Raw genomic sequence first — 21,659 nt, 5'->3', positions numbered from 1 at the left:
TTACCGCTCTATTTGGAACTTGACCACTCTGGGTGGTGTCACCATGGTGATGTGCAGTATGTGGTTGTCATAGCATTGTGAGTGGGTGAAGGCTGTGCCCTCACGACCAGGTTTGGCGCCAGGCTGTAAGGCAGGTTGGGTAGGGGTGTATGTGTTTCTCTGTCTGAATGCTCTGTAAGCCTTCGGTGTCTGTAAACCTTGCTGGGATTGTGTGTTAAACCTTGTCACACACTGCAGGGTAATCTATATCCCTTTACCACCCCCCCCCCCCTCCCTGTCTTTCTCTCTGTTATTTTACTGTCCCCCCCTTGTCCTCTCACCTCACTATCATGAGATTTCACTAATATATTGAACATTGAAGTACTTGACGTTAATGAGGATAATGTTCTCTCCCTCCAGGACACAGCCAGTCTGAAGGTGTGGCCCAGCACCATTCCCAGTGAGCTGATGGAACAGGCGTTGAGGAAATGGCTGACGACCCACGGCCCCGAGGAGGAGGGACGCCAGGCCGAGCAGTACGTTCTGAGGGTCAGCGATAAGCTGGAGTTCCTCTGTGGAGACCACCCCCTGATACAGTACAAGGTGACCCTTTACTCTTAGGCTCATCCTCAGTGCACACAGTGCAAAGGGACCCTAATGATGCCCTCTGACCCCTTCACCTTTAACCCCCAAACCCTCTGTAGAGTGCTTTCTTACCATCAAACTGCTCCTTTTCTCATTCTCTTACCCTCTACATGTGCTGTGCTGACCTCAACTCTCCTCTGACAGTGACCTTGTTTATCTCAACCATTCCTTAATCATTAATGTCAGAAGTAGTATACAGTCTTCGACCGTAACGGTAAATGTTCCAAGGTCAGAGCGTGTAGGGAGTGGGTTTAGGAATGTCTCGTTGACCATAAATGAGACGCAGTGATCCAGAAACAGTCATCTGACTGCTGTCCTAATAACGCCTCATTAATAACACTGTTTTCCTGGAACACATTACTGTTACTCACAGACCTGGTATGTGTGCATGACTGAATCCATCTGTGTATGAGTGTGTTTCCGTGTGTGATGAAGCCGACTGTGACCATTACACCCTGCAGAAAAGGGTCCTGTTTGTGAGTCCTATTTGTGACCCAGTGTTTAGATCCAGGAATCATGTCTGTACATTAGATATGGGTTACCTTCCATCTGTGTGTCCTAAATTCCTCTCTTTGACCTCTCATCCCTCCTCAGTTTGTGTATTCTCCCTCTTCTGTCATCTCTCCAGAACATTTAGACTTGTCTGTCTGTCCGTCTGTCTCTGTCTGTCCACCATTCACATTTGTAAGGGACGGCAGGTTAAGAGTGTAACCGAAAGGTCGCTGGTTAGAATTTAAATTTCATTACATGAAAAATCTGTCTGTGCCCTTGAACACAAGGCACTCAACCCTAATTGTGCCTGTAAGACGCTCTAGATAAGAGCATCTGCTACATTACAACAACAAAAACATTTAAAAGAAATTCAGTTTGGATGTTTGTGCACCAAAGACTGCATACAGAATAGTACTTTCTGTGTGTTAACACGTCTTCTCCTCTCTATCCCAGTACATCAAAGCCTGTCTCCAGGCTAAGGAGTGTCCCCACCTGACCCTGGTCCAGGTCAGCACAGTCCAGGCCATGTTCGAGAAGGAGATCTCGGCCATCGGAGCTGTGGTCAACCGCAAGAGCTCCAACCCCCCCTTACCCCTGCCCCCCAAGAGGAGGGGGCCCTCGGTCAGTCAAACTGTGTGTGTAGTAGGTGCATGTTTGTGAGCATTTTCTCCAGACATTGTTAGCCACTCTTAGCAGGTGCACTCTGACGTCATTCTGACGTTCCGTCTGGTTCTAAAGGCCAGGTGCAGTTTAATTGCTCATTAGAGCTTAATTGCCAAGGTACCATGACGACTGTTCCACAGTGACAGGTGACATTGGACAGTAAATTACACATGTCAGTCAATGCTTCAAATGTCAATCGTTACAACTAAATGTCAACATCAACAAGACTATCTGATCTGAAAAGAAGAAAGACTGTGGTCAGACAGTGATGTCTTGTGGTAGTTGGGCCATTGACAGAAGGAGAAGTGAGTAGGACTTGAAGCACAACAGGCCTGTATACCCAACAGTACTCCAGGATGGTAGAGCTTTGTTCGAGGTTGTGAGGAGAGGTTGAGAGTAGAGGTCGACCGCTTATGATTTTTCAATGCCGATACCGATTTATTGGAGGACCAAAAAAAGCCGATACCGATTAATCGGCCTTTTTTAAAATAAATATTTATTTTTGTTGTAATAATGACAATTACAACAATACTGAATGAACACTTATTTTAACTTAATATAATACATCAATGAAATACATTTAGCCTCAAGTAAATAATGAAACATGTTCAATTTGGTTTAAATAATGCAAAAACAAAGTGTTGGAGAAGAAAGTAAAAGTGCAATATGTGCTATGTAAGAAAGCTAACGTTTCAGTTCCATGCTCAGAACATGAGAACATATGAAAGCTCGTGGTTCCTTTTAACACGAGTCTTCAATATTCCCAGGTAAGAAGTTTTAGGTTGTAGTTATTATAGGAATTCTAGGACTATTTCTCTCTATACCATTTGTATTTCATATACCTTTGACTATTGGATGTTCTTATAGGCACTTGAGTATTGCCAGTGTAACAGTATAGCTTCCGTCCCTCACCTCGCTCCTCCCTGGGCTCGAACCAGCAACACAACGGCAACGGCCACCATCGAAGCAGCATTACCCATGCAGAGCAAAGGGAACAACTACTAGAAGGCTCAGAGCGAGTGACGTTTGAAACGCTATTAGCGCGCGCTAACTAGCTAGCCATTTCACTTCGGTTACACCAGCCTCATCTCGGGAGTTAATAGGCTTGAAGTCATAAACAGCGCAATGCTTGACGCACAACGAGGAGCTGCTGGCAAAACACACGAAAGTGCTGTTTGAATGAATGTTTACGCGCCTGCTTCTGCCTACCACTGCTCAGTCAGATACTTAGATGCTTGTATGCTCAGTCAGATTATATGCAACGCAGGACACGCTAGATAATATCTAGTAATATCATCAACCATGTGTAGTTATCTAGTGATTATGATTGTTTTTTATAAGTTTAATGCTAGCTAGCAACTTACCTTGGCTTACTGCATTCGCGTAACAGGCAGTCTCCTTGTGGAGTGCAACGAGAGCGAGGCAGGTCGTTATTGCGTTGGACTAAGTTGCAAGATTGGATCCCCCGAGCTGACCCAGTGAAAATCTGTTGTTCTGCCCCTGAACAAGGCAGTTAACCCACTGTTCCTAGGCCATCATCGAAAATAAGAATGTGTTCTTAACTGACTTGCCTAGTTAAATAAAGGTCTAAAAAAAAAGAGAAAATCGTCAAATCGGCCCCCAAAAATACCGATTCCGATTGTTATGAAAACTTGAAATCGGCCCTAATTTATCGGTCATTCCGATTAATCGGTCGACCTCTAGTTGAGAGGATAGACTGTTCTTGTGGTGGTGTACTCTAGTCAGATGTTACAAAAATATACATGTACACTTCTGTCGCATAAGCACTCACTTAAATACACACACTGATACACATTACATACTCTTAAATTCAAAAACACTCTTGTTCACAAACACACTTACAAAAATAATACTTTCGTTTACACACACATATATATATATACACATACAACACAGGAAGTCTGCTGTTTATTCATGTTTGTGGTCTGTAGTTGAGGGCCAGTCATGTGTAGTGTTTTTCCTGCTGTGCTGACCTTGGCAAGTCTACTCTGCTTGACAACAGTGTGACTCACCCTTCAGTGTATGTGTGTTGAAAATTCCTACAGTAAAGTATACTGTTTTCCTTGCTTACTCATGAAAATATTTATCTCCTCTTCCCTGTTTCTCTCCTTCTCTCTCTCCTCTCCTCTTCCCATTGTTTCTCTCCTCTCACTACTCTTCCCTCTGTTACTCTTATCTCTTTCCTCTGTTACTCTGCTTCTCTCTCTAGCAAGTGAATACGTGTGTATGGGAGGTGTCTACCCATTTTAAGATCGTCCTAATCAAAGGCAGCAAGGTGAACGCTGAGGAGACGGCCAAGGTAACCACTGATGATTACTTGATAGCAAACCTGGAATTGATGTTGCATTTTCACTGTTTCCTCTGGGATGTACAGTTAAAATCGGAAGTTAACATACACCTCAGCCAAATACATTTAAACTCAGTTTTTCACAATTCCTGACATTTAGTCAGTTAGGATCACCACTTTATTTTAAGAATGTGAAATGTCAGAATAATAGTAAAGAGAGTGATTGATTTATTTCAGCTTTTTATTTATTTCATCACATTCCCAGTGGGTCAGAAGTTTACATGCACTCAATTAGCATTTGGTAGCATTGCCTTTAAATTGTTTAATTTGGGTCAAACATTTCGGGTAGCCTTCCATAAGCTTCCCACAATAAGTTGGCCCATTCCTCCTGACAGAGCTGATGTAACTGAGTCAGTTTTATAGGCCTCCTTGCTCACACTCACATTTTCAGTTCTGCCCACAAATGTTCTATAGGATGGAGGTCAGGGGTTTGTGATGGCCACTCCAATACCCTGACTTTGTTGTCCTTAAGCCATTCTGCCACAACTTTGGAAGTATGCTTGGGGTCATTGTCCATTTGGAAGACCCATTTGCAACCAAGCTTTAACTTCCTGACTGATGTTTTGAGATGTTGCTTCAATATATCCACGTAATTTTCTGTCCTCATCATGCCATCTAATTTTGTGAAGTGCACCAGTCCCTCCTGCAGCAAAGCACCCTCACAACATGATTCTGCCACCCCCGTTCTTCACGGTTGGGATGGTGTTCTTCGGCTTGCAAGACTCCCCCTTTTTCCTCCAAACATAACGATGGTCATTTTGTATGATTTTGTACAAAAAGTACGCTATTTTTCCCCATGTGCAGTTGCAACCCATAGTCTGGCTTTTTTATGGCGGTTTTGGAGCAGTGGCATCTTCCTTGCTGAGCGGCCTTTCAGGTTCTGTCGATATAGGACTTGTTTTACTGTGGATATAGATACTTTTGTACCGTTTCCTCCAGCATCTTCACAAGGTCCTTTGCTGTTGTTCTGGGATTGATTTGCACTTTTCGCACCAAAGTATGTTCATCTCTATGAGACAAAACGTGTCTCCTTCCTGAGCGGTATGAACGTGGTACCTTCAGGCGTTTGGAAATTGCTCCCAAGGATGAACCAGACTTGTGGAGGTCTACAATTGCTTTTCTTAGGTCTTGGCTGATTTCTTTTGATTTTCCCATAATGTCAAGCAAAGAGGCACTGAGTTTGGTGGACTTGAAATACATCCACAGGTACACCTCCAATCGACTCAAATGATGTCAATGGCCTATCAGAAGCTTCTAAAGCCATGACATATAATTTTCTGGAATTGTCCAAGCTGTTTAAAGGCATACTCAACTTAGTGTATGTAAACTTCTGACCCACTGGAATTGTGATACAGTGAATTATATGTGAAATAATCTGTAAACAATTGTTGGAAAAATGTCTTGTGTCATGCACAAAGTAGATGTCCTAACTGACTTCCCAAAACTATAGTTTGTTAACAAGAATTTTGTGGAGTGGTTGAAAAACAAGATTTAATGAGTCCAACCTAAGTGTATGTAAACTTCCAACTTCAACTGTATTTCTAACCCATGGACAGTAGATCCCTGTTAGCGCTCACTATGATGCTATTATGGTGAACTAAACCCCTCTCTCTCTTCAGATCCAGGTACGTGCAGGCTTGTTCCATGGCACAGAGCTGCTGTGTAAGCCAGCGGTGAGCAGCGAGAGCAGCGGACGCTCTGAACACGTGTGGAATCGCACGCTAGAGTTCGACATTACTGTGAGCGACCTGCCGCGCATGGCCCGCCTCTGCTTCGCCGTCTATGCCGTCATGGACAAGGTCAAGAAGCAGAAGTCCACCAAGAACGCCCACATCAACAAGTACCAGACCATCCGCAAGTCTGGCAAAGTGGTATGACCCACACACACACACACACACACACACACAAAGCACAGGCATGCGCGCACACATACAGATATTTATCTGTCCCCTCTCTCTCTCCTGTCTCTCTCTGCAGCACTACCCTGTAGCCTGGGTGAACACCATGGTGTTTGACTATAAAGGACAGCTGAAGACTGGAGATATCATCCTTCACAGCTGGTCTTCCTTTCCTGGTGAGCACACCCACACACCTTCATGCACTTTACAAACACTTTAATTAACCTATACACACCTACACACACACCTTCATGCATTTTACAAACACTTTCATTAACCTATACACGCTCACACCTACACACACACTTCTGAAACTCAGCTACATACTTATACACTAAATGTTAGTGGCATGTTTGAGTGATTTTTCTGTGTCCCCCAGATGAACTTGAAGAGATGCTGAACCCCATAGGAACCATCCAGACCAACCCTTACACTGAGAACACTACAGCACTCCACATCCACCTCCCTGACTACAACCCTCACACCATCCTATTCCCCCCCTTCGACAAGGTGAGGACACGCCCACCCTGACGTATTCAAACATGGTTATCATTATGAAGTATCTCGACCACTGACATGGATGTGTGTGTGGTCTACCTCTGCAGATTCTGGAGAAAGCTGCAGAGATCGCCGGGTCAAGCGACTGCTTGCCCATGGTACTGTCGTGAGTTCCAACAACTCAAACACTTACACACACAAGTGCTACCTTTACTCCAGAGCAGCAGGCGCCAGGCATGTTGCAAGCATTTCTAGGACAGAAAGCAGACACCAAATGTGTCAGAGGGGAGGATATTGCTATGACTGGTTTCCAGGGCAACCCAGTCAGTCCTGATCCAGGGTGGTGTTGGCAGACTGGTGCACTGTCACAATAGTGTCTCTCGGAGGAATCTGAGGCTAAGATCAGCCCTCCTGTTCCACCCCCCCCACACACTCACACAGTCTTGTACAGCTAACCTTGTGGGGACACACAATTCAGTCCCATTCAAAATCATATTATTCCTTACCTGTACTCTAACCTTAACCTTTTAACGTAATTCTAACCCTAACACACATTCTAACCTTAACCCTAAACCCCCTAGTAATAGCATTTGACCTAGTAATGGCATTTCACCCATCCTAAAGCCCCTGTGGAACAGGACACACAGTTATGTAACACCATGTGAAGCAGAGGGCTTGCCAAAACATGTCCCTTGCAGGGAAGTGTGTGTGTGGTAGAGGTTTTCAAATCAAATGTATTTATATAGCCCTTCGTACATCAGCTGATATCTCAAAGTGCTGTGCAGTAACCCAGCCTAAAACCCCAAACAGCAAGCAATGCAGGTGTAGAAGCACAGTGGCTAGGAAAAACTCCCTAGAAAGGCCAAAACCTAGGAAGAAACCTAGAGAGGAACCGGGCTATGAGGGGTGGCCAGTCCTCTTCTGGCTGTGCCGGGTGGAGATTATAACAGAACATGGCCAAGATGTTCAAATGTTCATAAATGACCAGCATGGTCAAATAATAATAATCACAGTAGTTGTCGAGGGTGCAGCAAGTCAGCACCTCAGGAAAAAATGTCATATGGCTTTTCATAGCCGATCATTATCATCATCACCGATCATCATTAGTGGTTAGAGCGTTGGACTAGTAACCGGAAGGTTGCAATTTCAAACCCCCGAGCTGACCCTGAACAGGCAGTTAACCCACTGTTCCTAGGCCGTCATTGAAAATAAGAATTTGTTCTTAACTGACTTGCCTAGTTAAATAAAGGTACAATTTAGAAAAATTAAAATTATCTCTACCACTCCTGCTGTCTCTAGAGAGTTGAAAACAGCAGGTCTGGGACAGGTAGCACGTCCGGTGAACAGGTCAGGATTCCATAGCCGCAGGCAGAACAGTTGAAACTGGAGCAGCAGCACGGCCAGGTGGATTGGGGACAGCAAGGAGTCATCATGCCATGTAGTCCTGAGGCATGGTCCTAGGGCTCAGGTCCTCTGAGAGAATTAGAGAGAGCATAGTTAAATTCACACAGGACACCGGATAAGACAGGAGAAGTACTCCAGATATAACATACAGACCCTATTCCCCCGACACACAAAGTACTGCAGCATAAATACTGGAGGCTGAGACAGGAGGGGTCAGACACTGTGGCCCCATCCGATGATACCCCCGGACAGGGCCAAACAGGAAGGATATAACCCCACCCACTTTGCCAAAGCACAGCCCCCACACCACTAGAGGGATATCTTCAACCACCAACTTAACATCCTGAGACAAGGCCGAGTATAGCCCACAAAGATCTCTGCCACGGCACTACCCAAGGAGGGGGGCCGCCAACCCAGACAGGAAGATCACATCAGTGACTCAACTCACTCAAGTGACACACCCCTCCTAGGGACGGCATGAAAGAGCACCAGTAAGCCAGTGACTCAGCACCTGTAATAGGGTTAGAGGCAGAGAATCCCAGTGCAAAGAGGGGAACCGGCCAGGCAGAGACAGCAAGGGCGGTTCGTTGCTCCAGAGCCTTTCCGTTCACCTTCACACTCCTGGGCCAGACCACACACAATCATATGTCCCACTGAAGAGATGAGTCTTCAATAAAGACTTAAAGGTTGAGACCGAGTTTGCGTCTCTCACATGGGTAGGCAGACCGTTCCATAAACATGGAGCTCTATAGGAGAAAGCCCTGCCTCCAGCTGTTTGCTTAGAAATTCTAGGGACAATTAGGAGGCCTGCGTCTTGTGACCGTAGCGTACTTACATAGTGTTCTTACGGTCTCAAGCTTCAAGCTCTTATTCTGTGTCGACTAACAATGTTTCATTGTTGATCCATAAAGCAATCAAACATGCATGCAAGTACAGATCTATTTGTATCTCTCTGATGGTGGATAGGATTACATGCAGTGTACTCTGTTTGCAGATCTGTGGTTAATGGTGACTTCTACCTTTAGCACCCCTTGCTACTCCTCTGTACGTAATGTGATTTCTTACCCTGTGCTGCCACCTAGTGGTAACTTACCACCTCTGCTGTTTCCCCACAGGGCCGAGGCGGTAAGAAGTTCCACATCGAGCTGAAGGAGATCATGGAGAGGGACCCTCTGTCCCAGCTGTGTGAGAATGAGAAGGACCTCATCTGGACACTACGCTACGACTGCATGGAGAACTTCCCCCAGTCACTGCCCAAACTGCTGCTCTCCGTCAAGTGGAGCAAACATGAGGACATGGCCCAGGTACATACTGTGCCACGTGAACCTGTCTTGTGTATTGATAGTGTTTTTTAACACACTCAATTTCTTCTCAAGGGCAATAAACTAGTGTGCCTCAATGGTCAGATACTAAATGAACCCCTAGCCCATACCACTATGCCCCTCATCAGTCCCTTCAAAGATCTGCTGTGCTCCTGTATTGGTTATTAATCATAGTGAATGATCTGTCTCTCAGCTCCAGGCCTTGCTGCAGATCTGGCCCAAGCTGAGTCCCAGGGACGCTCTGGAGCTGCTTGACTTTAACTATCCAGACCAGTACGTCAGAGAGTACGCTGTGGGCTGCCTGAGGGATATGAGGTAGTCCACACGCTCACAGACACGCTCACACATAACTATTCCTAGTTCACTTACTGTTGTAATGTCTTACTCACGATCTCTTCCACTCCCGCACTGGCTCTCCTCCCTCGTTCTCTCACCCCCTCTCCCTCTCACCCCTTCTTCTGCCCCTGCTCTCCCCCCTCTCCCTCTTTCTCTCACCCCCTCTTCTGCCCCTGCTCTCCCCCCTCTCCCTCTTTCTCTCACCCCCTCTCCCTCTCACCCCCTCTTCTGCCCCTGCTCTCCCCCCTCTCCTCTCTCTTTTCCTCTCACCCCTTTTCCGCCCCCTGCTCTCCCCCCTTCCAGTGATGAGGAGTTGTCTCAGTACCTGCTCCAGCTGGTCCAGGTGTTACGTTATGAACCCTACTATGACTGTGCCCTCACCCGCTTCCTACTGAACAGAGCCCAGTGCAACCGCAACATAGGACACTTCCTCTTCTGGCATCTCAGGTGAGAGAGTGAGACGTGGTGTGTACGTGTAAGGGTGTGTGTGTGTGTGTGTGTGTGTGTGTGTGTGTGTGTGAATTTTTTATTTTTTTCACCTTTATTTAACCAGGTAGGCTAGTTGAGAAAGTTTTCATTTACAACTGTGACCTGGCCAAGATAAAGCATAGCAGTGTGAACAGACAACACAGAGTTCCACATGGAGTAAACAATTAACAAGTCAATAACACAGTAGGAAAAAAAAGTCTATATACATTGTGTGCAAAAGGCATGAGGAGGCAAATAATTACAATTTAGCAGATTAACACTGGAGTGATAAATGATCAGATGGTCATGTGCAGGTAGAGATACTGGTGTGCAAAAGAGCAGAAAAGTAAATAAATAAAAACATTATGGGGATGAGGTAGGTAAATTGGGGGGGCTATTTACCGATAGACTATGTACAGCTGCAGCGATCGGTTAGCTGCTCAGATAGCAGATGTTTGAAGTTGGTGAGGGAGATAAGTCTCCAACTTCAGCGATTTTTGCAATTCGTTCCAGTCACAGGCAGCAGAGAACTGGAAGGAAAGGCGGCCAAATGATGTGTTGGCTTTAGGGATGGTCAGTGAGATACACCTGCTGGAGCGCGTGCTACGGATGGGTGTTGCCATCGTGACCAGTGAACTGAGATAAGGCGGAGCTTTACCTAGCATGGACTTGTAGATGACCTGGAGCCAGTGGGTCTGGCAACGAATATGTAGCGAAGGCCAGCCGACTAGAGCTTACAGGTCACAGTGGTGGGTGGTATAAGGTGCTTTAGTAACAATACGGATGGCACTGTGATAAACTGCATCCAGTTTGCTGAGTGGAGTATTGGAAGCCATTTTGTAGATGAAAGTCAGTTTTACTAGGGTAAGTTTGGCGGCGTGAGTGAAGGAGGCTTGGGGTGCTTGTGTGTGTCAGGATGGGTGAGTGGGTGTAAAGATTTAAAATGCATTTTCCTCTACACAGGCTGTATTTTTTGTTGGTGTATGTTCTGTGAGGTCATGTGCATTAACCCACCCCAGGTATGACTGCCACTGTAACTGTAGGGTGACTGTGCTGCCCCCTGTAGGTCAGAGATGCACATGCCAGCCGTCGCTGTCCAGTTCTCTCTCATTCTGGAGGCTTACTGTCGTGGCAGCATCCCTCACATTGAGGTCCTGAAGAAACAGGTAAGGACCCCAACACGGGCGCGCTCACGCCCTGACCCCAACCTTAACCTGTGAATGAATCACTACAGTATATCTAATTCTGTCACCACCTCTAATTCTATAGTTTCCCTTCAGTTCAGAATGGGGTTATTTATAAAGAAGTCAGATGACAGCAGCCTGACTTCTAACCTCTGACCTCTACTGTATTAGCCCTGACATCCGCACTGCTGGCAGCATCCTCCCACTTCCTGTTCACTGCTCTCCTTCCTGTTTTGGAATGAACTACCACACTGTGAGATGTTTCAGGAAGCCCATGCTGTCATGCGTAGCATCTGTGTCAGATTTAAAAGGCAATACAGCAGTGGTGTAATTTCATCATTATTACATTGCGTTTCTTCTATGTTGTAACAACATTACGCCCCCTCTCTCCATAGGTGGAGGCTCTGAGCAAGCTGAAGTCTGTAAATGAGCTGATCAAGCTGGGCACCATCAAGAACGCCCGCAGTAAGACCAAGGAGGCCATGCTCACCAAAGAGGCCATGATGACTTGTCTGAGACAGAGTGGCTACACAGAGACCCTCTCTGACCTGCACTCCCCTCTCAATCCCAGTGTCCTGCTCTCTGGAATCAAGTAAGGGCCAGGGGGAGAGGGTTAGATGGGAGTGGAGAGGGGGATGTGGATGACTATGATTTGACTCTCTCTTGCTCAATTTTTTTGGCTTTTTCTCCCGTATTCCTCCCCTCTTTCATCCCTGCCAGTGTGGAGAAGTGTCGGTACATGGACTCTAAGATGAAGCCTCTGTGGATCGTCTACAACAACAAGCTGCTGGGGGGAGACACCCTGGGAATCATCTTCAAGAATGGAGACGGTACGAGGGGGTTGGATCTAACATTGACATGTTAGTCATTTAGCAGACGCTCTTATCCAGAGAGACTTACATGAGCAATTAGGATTAAGTGCTTTGCTCAAGGACACATCAACCCATTTTTCACCTAGTCAGCTGGGGGATTCGAACTAGCGACCTTTCAGTTACTGGCCCAATGCCCTTAAGCGCTAGGTTACCATCCTCTAAGTGATGAAATGTAAGATCACTAAAGTTCAGGGGGAGAGAGCGAGGGAAGAATAGTGAGGTCAAGATGGAGGGATGTGTATTATGGAAGATGGTTTGAAGCTGGAAGGATGAATGAAAGACTCTTCTCTCTTTCCAGACCTGAGACAAGACATGTTGACACTGCAGATCTTGAGGTTGATGGACCTGCTATGGAAGGAGGCCAATCTGGACCTTAGGTGTGTATATTAATATAAAAGGTGTGTGTCCTCAGTCAGACTCTGTCAGTAAGGCTTGTTTGTTCCTGTTCTCTGTATGGAAGGGGAAGCTGTGTGGGGGGGACCCTTAATCACCCCCTGCTAGCCTGACCTCTAACCTCCCCACATCCATACCCCCAGCATCACACACCCACTACCCGCTTCTCATCCTAATCAAATCCACACACACTAGCGCTCGCTCGCTCTCATACATCTGGAGCTGAGCAGTGTGTGGGATTGTTTTGACAGTTGAGCTGGGGGGCAGGCTGTTAGGTTACAGGGACAAGGGCTCAGCGAGCAGAAGGAGCTCTGCAGACAGGGTCATAAAACCACTGTGATGTGTGATCATGCGTACATTCTGGTCACATGCTGAGACCGAGCCGGGGAGAAAGGAAACAACATGGAGATAATTATAGGGTGCATCTCAATGCTGTTGATGATGATTCATTGGAACAAAATGTGTCTGTGCAGAATTGTGCCTTACGGTTGCCTAGCGACTGGTGACCGGTCCGGGCTGATCGAGGTGGTGTCGTCAGCGGATACCATCGCCAACATCCAGCTGACCAGTAGCAACGTGGCGGCCGCCGCAGCCTTCAACAAGGACGCACTGCTCAACTGGCTCAAAGAGAAGAACTCTGGGTAAAACCGCACTTTGCCAACGGGTTTGTTTGTTTCTTACACCAGGGCTCTTTCTCAATGTGACCTTCCAAAAGTTCTGTGTATTACTGACCTATTTCATAGATATGTAACTATGTATATAACAGGCAACATGTTAGTGAGCTGCTATGCTTTGGCGGTGCAAACCCAGTGAAAGCTCCCACTTGGCCAACACTTTATTTTGTGTTCGTGTACTATGCAGAGATGCTCTGGAGAAGGCGATCGAGGAGTTCACCCTGTCATGTGCAGGCTACTGCGTGGCCACCTACGTCCTGGGGATAGGTGACCGCCACAGTGACAATATCATGGTCCGCAGCACTGGACAGGTGGGTTGAGGTGCTCCCCTGTACGACAGGCTAAATCACAGAGGTTCATTTATGGACTCTTTTAATGGAATCAAGTTCTTACATTGTGTGTGTGTCTCAGCTCTTCCACATAGACTTTGGGCATATCCTGGGGAACTTCAAGTCCAAGTTTGGCATCAAGAGGGAACGCGTCCCCTTCATCCTGACCCATGACTTCATCCACGTCATCCAACAGGGAAAGACTGGCAACACTGAGAAGTTTGGCAGGTGAGCTTCTGTTCCCTTTCACTACTCGGGTGATCCAGGCCGGGAACACTATCTGTTGCCTAGCTACTTGAGTAAATGTATAGTGAACTGAATGTGTGTGTTGTGCCTAGTTTCCGTAATTACTGTGAACAAGCCTACCTGATTCTGAGGCGGAATGGGAACCTCTTCATCACCCTGTTTGCCCTCATGCTGACTGCTGGACTGCCAGAGCTCACCTCGGTCAAGGATATACAGTACCTAAAAGTAATTCACACACACACGCATGCAGTATATAGTTGGCCACGTCACATGGGCTGCAGTTTACATGGGCTACAGAAGTCATCTGTTATGATAAGAGTAGTTAAGTCTCCTCCCTTCTCCCCTGTAGGACTCTCTGGCCCTGGGGAAGACCGACGACGAGGCACTGAAACAGTTCCGCCAGAAGTTTGACGAGGCACTGAGAGAGAGCTGGACCACCAAAGTCAACTGGATGGCCCACAACGTGGTCAAGGACAACCGCTCCTAGAACAGACAGACATCCTGAAGCTGGAGGGTTAAAGGTCAGGGGTTAGGAGGGTCTGAGGTCTATCCAGGGCTGGGACAACCGTGATTGAGCGGGCTAAGGTGTTGCTAAGGGGCGAACACCAGACAGGACTGGACTTGGGGCCTTAAAGAAGGGAACCTAGAAGACCATCTTAAACACACATGCTCTTACAGGCCCTCCCTTTGCCTTTCCTCTGGCTTTTGAAGCTGCTGTCTGCCTCCAGCCAGTCCAGCAGTCCCATTGTCTCTCCCTGATCTTGTGACATATTTGTGGGTAATGTGGTTGCGTGTTTTGCACTCGCTCAGTGAGAGTCAGAGCCCAACACCTGAGGAATATAGTGGTTTCTCCGACCCCCCCCCCCCCCCCCGTTGTAAATGGACTTCCCCCTTGGAGCCTGGACTAGACTGAACTAATGAGGAAGGGGACAGGGGTGGTTATCAGCAGGACTTCTGATCTGCCTCGTGTTAGACTTAAAGGGAGAGGTTGGGGTTGATCACACCCACTCCAGGCCTTGCACCAGACAGTTTGATTGACAGCACACGTAAAGACTGAGGACCAAAGCGGCTCACCCGCGTGTCTTTAAATGACACCAAAACGTGCACATGGCCAGAGGAAGTGGGTCTTACTGGACTTTTCCTCACGAAGCTCCAGTCCATCTTGAAAGTGTGTCTAAAAACTGGAACAGATTGTTGCTTTTAGTTTTTCATGTTTTCATTTTATTGCCATTTAAGATTGAATTCTATCTAAGATGTTTAAGATGTATATGTGCCAGACTACTAGAGACAGAGTTAGAGAGCGAGAGAGAGACCCTCTGATCCTGTGGTCTTGAGAAAGAGTCACTCATGACCAAATTCTCTGGACGCCTCCTCCCGACAGCTAAAGAAAAGTTTATGTGCAGGTTTTTCAACCTGTCCCCTCCTAGTAGCTAGTTATTTCCCTCGCTGTAACCTTAACAGAACTGCGGGAAAGCAGTGCTCAGCAAGCTGGGGCAAAGAACACTGATTTGGCGTGCATGCTTTACGCTCCACACTGAATACACCATCCCGGTGACATCCAGATGGTAACCAATATTATAATATTTCTCATGAAGGCTGCTATCCTACTTGGAATAAAACAAACTCTAGGGAAAGATTTGGCCGAGTTAACTATCGCCGATTGATTTGGTGGTTTAGCTCTAGGGAAGAGGCATCCATGTGGGTGGGGCGGTTCAATTTGGTCACGCAGCTTCTGTCTTTGAGAAAAGGGGTGAATTGGACCATCAAACACTGGCACCATTTTGAAGAAAGGACGGAGGGAGAGAGAGAGTTTAAAATGTTTCTAAAACTTTATTTTGTGTTCCTGCTTTGGAATGTGGATGTAACATTCCTGTGTTCCATTTTATCAAATCATGGTGGTTGTTGGGCAAACAGAACAGGCACAAAGGGTGAGTCCTCACCACACTACCCCATAGAGGTATTATCACTACCCCATAGAGATTCTGTCTTAGACAGACTTGCCTAAGGATGCCAGAACTAGTCTTTCAAAGCACAAAACTGCTCACATGATAACCAGAATGAAAGAACTCACTAAGAAATAACCGAAGCATGTAACTAAAATGCCTTTTAGGACCAAAACAAAAGAGAACTTTGTCGTTTTAGGTTTGTTTTTACTGTGTTTTTAATAATCTGTTCAAAAATCGAATGTTTGTGTGAAAAATGTCTTTTTTTTTACATCAGCTGAAATGGGTGGAGTTTTGGACCTGTGGGAGGGGTTTGCCAGCAGAAGGCGTAACACTGCGTTTCAAAGCTACTTCCTGGGTTTGTCATGAGGGGCTCTTCCAGTATCTGTGTTTTGATTTTGTGCAATATCCGTATAGGAGTCTACATGTATATGATGTAAATGAACCCTTGGGCCCTAATGCCTGAGGCTATAATGGTTGTCACTGTGGGTTCATGTGTATTGCTGCTGTATTTCTCACCGCTATCCTTAAGTCTCTCAGACACTGAATATTGTCAAATGAAAAGGCTTTTATGCTTTTGCAGTTTTTTGTTTTCATATGAGTTTTATTAAAGTTATTTTCCATCTAACTGCATTTTTCTTTTGTAATACGTTTGTGTGTTTGCGTGTGTGTGACTGTGACTGTGTGTGACTGCGTGTGTGCGACTGACTGCGTGTGTGTGACTGTGACTGTGCGTGTGTGTGACTGTGACTGTGCGTGTGTGTGACTGTGACTGTGCGTGTGTGCGACTGTGCGTGTGTGTGACTGCGTGTGTGCGACTGTGCGTGTGTGCCCCTTCAATCACTGCAGTGCCAGCGAGTCTGTGCATAAGATGTGGTATATTTGCATAACAAATTGGCAGTGCACAAGGACGAGCACAGATTTGATCCCTGTGGCTATGGCACTGTGATGAATGCAGATTGATTCCAGGCCCAGAGAGCCTGCATTCTTTCCACTGTGGTTGTGTGAGTGAAGGAGGGAGAGCACAGTGGGGCTCTGCTGGAGGGGACCAACATGCCTCTCTACTGATGTCATGTGGTGATGTCATACATGGTGAAGTAGCCAATAACCCTTATTGCCAGGTTATGGATCCTGAATAGGCCTTGTGGGTCAGCAGCTACCTGCATTCCATCTGGAGATGGCAGGTCACAGTGCTATGTAGCTGATAATACCTGCAAATGCCATGATTGATAGGTTGTTGTTTCTCTGCGAAAGGTGTCAGGAGGTTGCCAAGATACCCACTATGAGCTGTCACGTTGAACACAAGCTTGTTTTATCGGGTCAGAAGTGATAACTGAAGGGGAAAATGAAGTGATATAATTACATATAGCTTGTTCCAAGTCAGCAACACTCATTGACTCAACATGTGCTGTCATCTTTGACTGCAATGGTTAATTATGGAGCATTTATGGAATAATTACCATTGTATCATTTCCTCCCTCCCCTATTCCATTTTCTTCCTACACAATTGTGTTTGTCCCCTATTCTCTGTCTGCAGTTGAAATAACTAGTCTTTTATATTGCTCTGTTTCCAGTGGCACTGATGATGGAGGCCCATTCGCTCTGTTTGACTCTCCCTCCGGTACCATATTCACCTCAACAGAGCTGTAGGTCACTCTTGACCTCAGAGGGCCTGTCTATCTTTCTCCTATGTATCCAAACCTTGGTCAAAGTTGACAATCAGGTGAATGACTGTCGTTGGAGCAGACCGTGTTGACCTCCGTGAATACCAAACAGGTCATTGACTGCCTTAAACCCGGACATTGGTGAATGTAACAAGCCAGAGAAGAAGATACTGGGTGTCTAATAATCACAAGCCATGAGATGTGTGTTTGTGGCATTTGGCCAGTGACTCACGCTTGACATCAATTTCCTTTTCAATGTCCACCACCATTGAATGGTAATGGGGTTAGAGCCCTCGATCTTGGTCTCCTGGGTACGGAAGAGGCTTGTGCCTTCTGTAGATCTGTGTGCAACGTGTCTGTTATGGTCTATGATAGCCTATAGGGAGGAAGTCAGAGACCTGGCAGTGTGGTGCCAGGACAACAACCTCTCCCTCATTGTCGTCGAAGGAGCTGATCATGGACTACAGGAAACGGATGGTTGAGCACGCCCTTATCCAAGTGGGGCTGTAGTGGAGCGGTCTGAGAGCTTCAAAAAAAGCTCTAAATTAAATTTGTCAATCAACTAATACCCTTATTGATAAATGTGCAAGGGTATGCTCCACAAGTTGCAGTATTAGAAAATGAAGGGTATCTATTAGGCAGCAGGTAGCCTGGCGTGTGGGAGTGTTAGGCCAGTTACCGGAAGGTTGCTGGATCGAAGCCAAGGTAAAAAATCTGTCGTTTTGCCCTTGACCAAGGCAGTTAACCTCCCGGGGATGTCTATTAAGGCAGCCTCTCTGACTCACAGGAGTTGGGTTAAATACGGAAGACACATTTTGGTTGAAAGCAGTCAGTTGTGCAATGGCCTAGGTATCCCCTTTTCCCATTGATATGGTATGACTTCCAGGAATGACCAGCAGAGGGAGCCATGGAAGCTACATCATGGCAAATGTAATATGCATGTTCATAAATCATACATTACACATCTATGAGCATGTCATAAACATGACAGCATATTCTTCATGTTCAGCTGATTTAACGCTCTCTTAACTATGATCTTTTTATGTGGGTAATGGTTGTCACCTGCAGCTCCAGAAATGGAGTAATCAATCAGAAGTCCATTAAATCAATGAAACCTCTGAAGCCTGCAGTTATGCAGAATAGCAGAGATTGTGCAACCACAATGTTGGTCCCATGTTTCATGAGCTGAAATAAAATATCCCAGAAATGTTCCATACACATTTTGTTTACATCCGGGTTAGTGAAGTTAATCCATCCAGCTGACAGTTGAAAAAAACCCATTTTGATTTGTCATTATGGGGTATTGTGTGTAGATTTGAAAAAGTTTGAATACATTTTAGAATGAGGCTGTAACGTTACAAAATGTGGAAAAAGTCAAGTGGTCTGAATACTTTCAGAAAGCACTGGATATGTATTCCCAGTCATGTGAAATTGTGTATTTATTTAAATTGACTGATTTTCTTATATGAACTGTAACTCTGTAAAATGTTGCATTTATATTTCTGTTCAGTATATATAATTTTAGCAATTATTTCTGTAACATATGGACATTGCTTAATCATATTTCCATAAATGTTCCAATACAATACTTACTACAGTAATATTGGGGTGCGTTTTAAATGGAGAGGATTTCTGGATAAATAAATCTGTTCTGTCACTTAGTACTTCCGCTGGTAAGACACAGAAGCTGTTTTTCAATCTCAAGGCCATCAGACTGTTAAATCAAAATCAAATAATTGTATTTGTCACATACACATGGTTAGCAGATGTTAATGCGAGTGTAGCGAAATGCTTGTGCTTCTGGTTCTGACAATGCAGTAATAACCAACGAGTAATCTAACCTAACAATTCCACAACTACTATCGTATACACACACAAGTGTAAAGAGATAAAGAATATGTACATAAAGATATATGAATGAGTGCTGGTACAGAGCGGCATAGGCATGATGGTATAGAGTACAGTATATACATATGAGATGAGTAATGTAGGGTATGTAAACATTATATTAAGTGGCTATGTTTTTAAGTGGCTAGTGATACATTTTTTACATCAATTTCCATTATTGAAGTGAGCTGGAGTTGAGTCAGTGTGTTGGCAGCAGCCACTCAATGTTAGTGGTGGCTGTTTAACAGTCTGATGGCCTTGAGATAGAAGCTGTTTTTCAGTCTCTTGGTCCCAGCTTTGATGCACCTGTACTGACCTCACCTTCTGGATGATAGCGGGGTGAACAGGCAGTGGCTCGGGTGGTTGTTGTCCTTGATGATCTTTATGGCCTTCCTGTGACATCAAGTGGTGGAGGTGTCCTGGAGGGCAGGTAGTTTGCCCCCGGTGATGCGTTGTGCAGACCTCACTACCCTCTGGAGAGCCTTACGGTCGTGGGCGGAGCAGTTGCTGTACCAGGCGGTGATACAGCCCGACAGGATGCTCACTAGCACAGAGAGACTGCTGCCTACATACAGACTTGAAATCATTGGCAACCTTAAATGGAACACTAGTCACTTTAATTATTCCACTTTAATAATGTTTACATATCTTGCATTACTCATCTCATATATACTGTATTCTATATTATCTATTGCATCTTAGCCTATGCGCTCTGACATTGCTCATATATACAATGATATATACTTTTTCCATTACTTTACTTAGATGTGTGTGTATTAGGTATTTGTTGTGTTACTTGTTAGATATTGCTGCACTGTAGGAACAAGAAGCACACGCATTTTGCTACACTCACAATAACATCAGCTAACCATGTGTATGTAACCAATACATTTGATTTGATAAGGATAAGTGTCATAGTGTGTATTGTATTTGTGATGGACAGAGTTCTTCTGTTGAACTGCAGGCTGTGATGATACAGGCAGGGAAGAAATGTCATATAATAAGTGGTCCAAATGTATTTATATTTTTAAGAACTCAGTCTGGGTCTCAACTTGCTGTTGCCAGTTAGAATAATAGAATACACAAGGTGCAATTTCGAGATTTGGTTGTGCATCAGCAGTTTTTCTCTTATGTCCAGTCACTGACAGTCACTCAATTAGCCCATGTCAGCTAAAAATATGTAGATTGGTAAATTAGTCTAGTCAGCTATCTAAATGTATCTAATCATCTGACCATGAAGGGCAAGTGCCTAGGGGTCCTGACCTCTAAGGTGCCCCCATTGACTTTGGTCGTCCCTCTAACCCAGATGTCATACTAACATGTCATAAGTCATTGTAAAATGTGTAGAATTGCAGGAAATTAGCTTAAAACTGCAAAAAAAATGATCTCCACTATGGCAAGAAATGTAGAATTGCACGTTATTGGCTGTAAAACTGCAAATGTTTCTCTCTGCCACATGGCAAAAAGTGTAGAATTGAATAAAACTTGCTTTAGAACTGCAGAGGAGTACCACTAAAATATTTTGAGTTTATTTTATTTTTACAGGGACAGTGCACATTAATCAACGTTTCAGTAAAAGTGCCGGTTTTAACCAGCCGCCTAATTTTCAACCGTAGTCCCTGGGCAGGTTATTAAAAACAATTACAATATAGACAATCATTGAGCAGTGAGCACACGCAGAGCAACATAGGACAAGCAAGACGTAGCATACAGACAGAGAAACATAGAACAAAAAGCAGCAAGACAAAATTCATAAAAGCAACAAAGTGTTTCCACACCTCACAAGCTACAGACAACAGACAACATGGAAAGCGGCAACACACAGCTAGGGATCATGATCACAAATCTGATTGACCTTTAGCCATGTATTCATACATTTTGTGAAAGTGTGATATGTGGTGCAGTTGTGTGTCTGATGACAGTGTATTCCAGACATGGGAAGCTCTCACAGAGAAAGCGGATTTACTAAAGGTGCTTTTCCTTAAGGGAACTATACAGTCACCTCTCATGGCAGACCTTGTGGATCTGCTGCCATATGTTTGGGTTTTCTGTTTAACAAAAACACAGTGGAGGGGGAGCCAGGCCATTTAGGATCTTGAATACAAGACATGCGTCGGTGTATTGCACAAGATTTTCCCAACTCAGGAGCTCAAGCTTTCTGAGGATGTAACAGTGATGATGGCTATTAGGCTTCCTATCAAGCACTTTGAGAGCCTGTTTGTAGACAGACTGAATAGGTTTTAATGTTGTACAGCAAGCTTGGGCCCAACTAGTCAAGTAGTATGTTAAGTGGAGGAGTATCATAGATTTGAAGTACAGTTTTGCTACCTCTGTAGTCAAACAATTTTGTGTAAATTGGAAATGATCTGAATCTTAATTACCTTTTTCACATGC

General features: G+C 45.2%; 1 protein-coding gene across 1 annotated transcript in view; it reads left to right on the top strand.

Moving 5' to 3' along the window:
- LOC109909476 (phosphatidylinositol 4,5-bisphosphate 3-kinase catalytic subunit beta isoform) overlaps nt 1-16,347 on the top strand; it is an 89,859-nt gene extending 73,512 nt beyond the window's left edge. The window contains exons 6-24 of the mRNA XM_031795478.1: nt 400-582; nt 1,570-1,737; nt 4,010-4,099; nt 5,767-6,018; nt 6,125-6,221; nt 6,425-6,555; nt 6,651-6,701; nt 9,063-9,251; nt 9,463-9,584; nt 9,909-10,052; nt 11,140-11,239; nt 11,653-11,849; nt 11,978-12,087; nt 12,428-12,506; nt 12,996-13,163; nt 13,384-13,507; nt 13,608-13,753; nt 13,864-13,996; nt 14,121-16,347. Coding sequence (XP_031651338.1) covers nt 400-582; nt 1,570-1,737; nt 4,010-4,099; nt 5,767-6,018; nt 6,125-6,221; nt 6,425-6,555; nt 6,651-6,701; nt 9,063-9,251; nt 9,463-9,584; nt 9,909-10,052; nt 11,140-11,239; nt 11,653-11,849; nt 11,978-12,087; nt 12,428-12,506; nt 12,996-13,163; nt 13,384-13,507; nt 13,608-13,753; nt 13,864-13,996; nt 14,121-14,258 — 2,622 coding nt within the window. The 3' untranslated portion in view covers nt 14,259-16,347. The remainder of the gene's footprint in view (nt 1-399; nt 583-1,569; nt 1,738-4,009; nt 4,100-5,766; nt 6,019-6,124; nt 6,222-6,424; nt 6,556-6,650; nt 6,702-9,062; nt 9,252-9,462; nt 9,585-9,908; nt 10,053-11,139; nt 11,240-11,652; nt 11,850-11,977; nt 12,088-12,427; nt 12,507-12,995; nt 13,164-13,383; nt 13,508-13,607; nt 13,754-13,863; nt 13,997-14,120) is intronic.
- Nucleotides 16,348-21,659: the final 5,312 nt, after the last annotated feature.

Source organism: Oncorhynchus kisutch, linkage group LG18 (assembly GCF_002021735.2).
Source record: "Oncorhynchus kisutch isolate 150728-3 linkage group LG18, Okis_V2, whole genome shotgun sequence".
NCBI lineage: Eukaryota > Metazoa > Chordata > Actinopteri > Salmoniformes > Salmonidae > Oncorhynchus > Oncorhynchus kisutch.
This window is presented reverse-complemented; position numbering and strand designations above follow the sequence as displayed.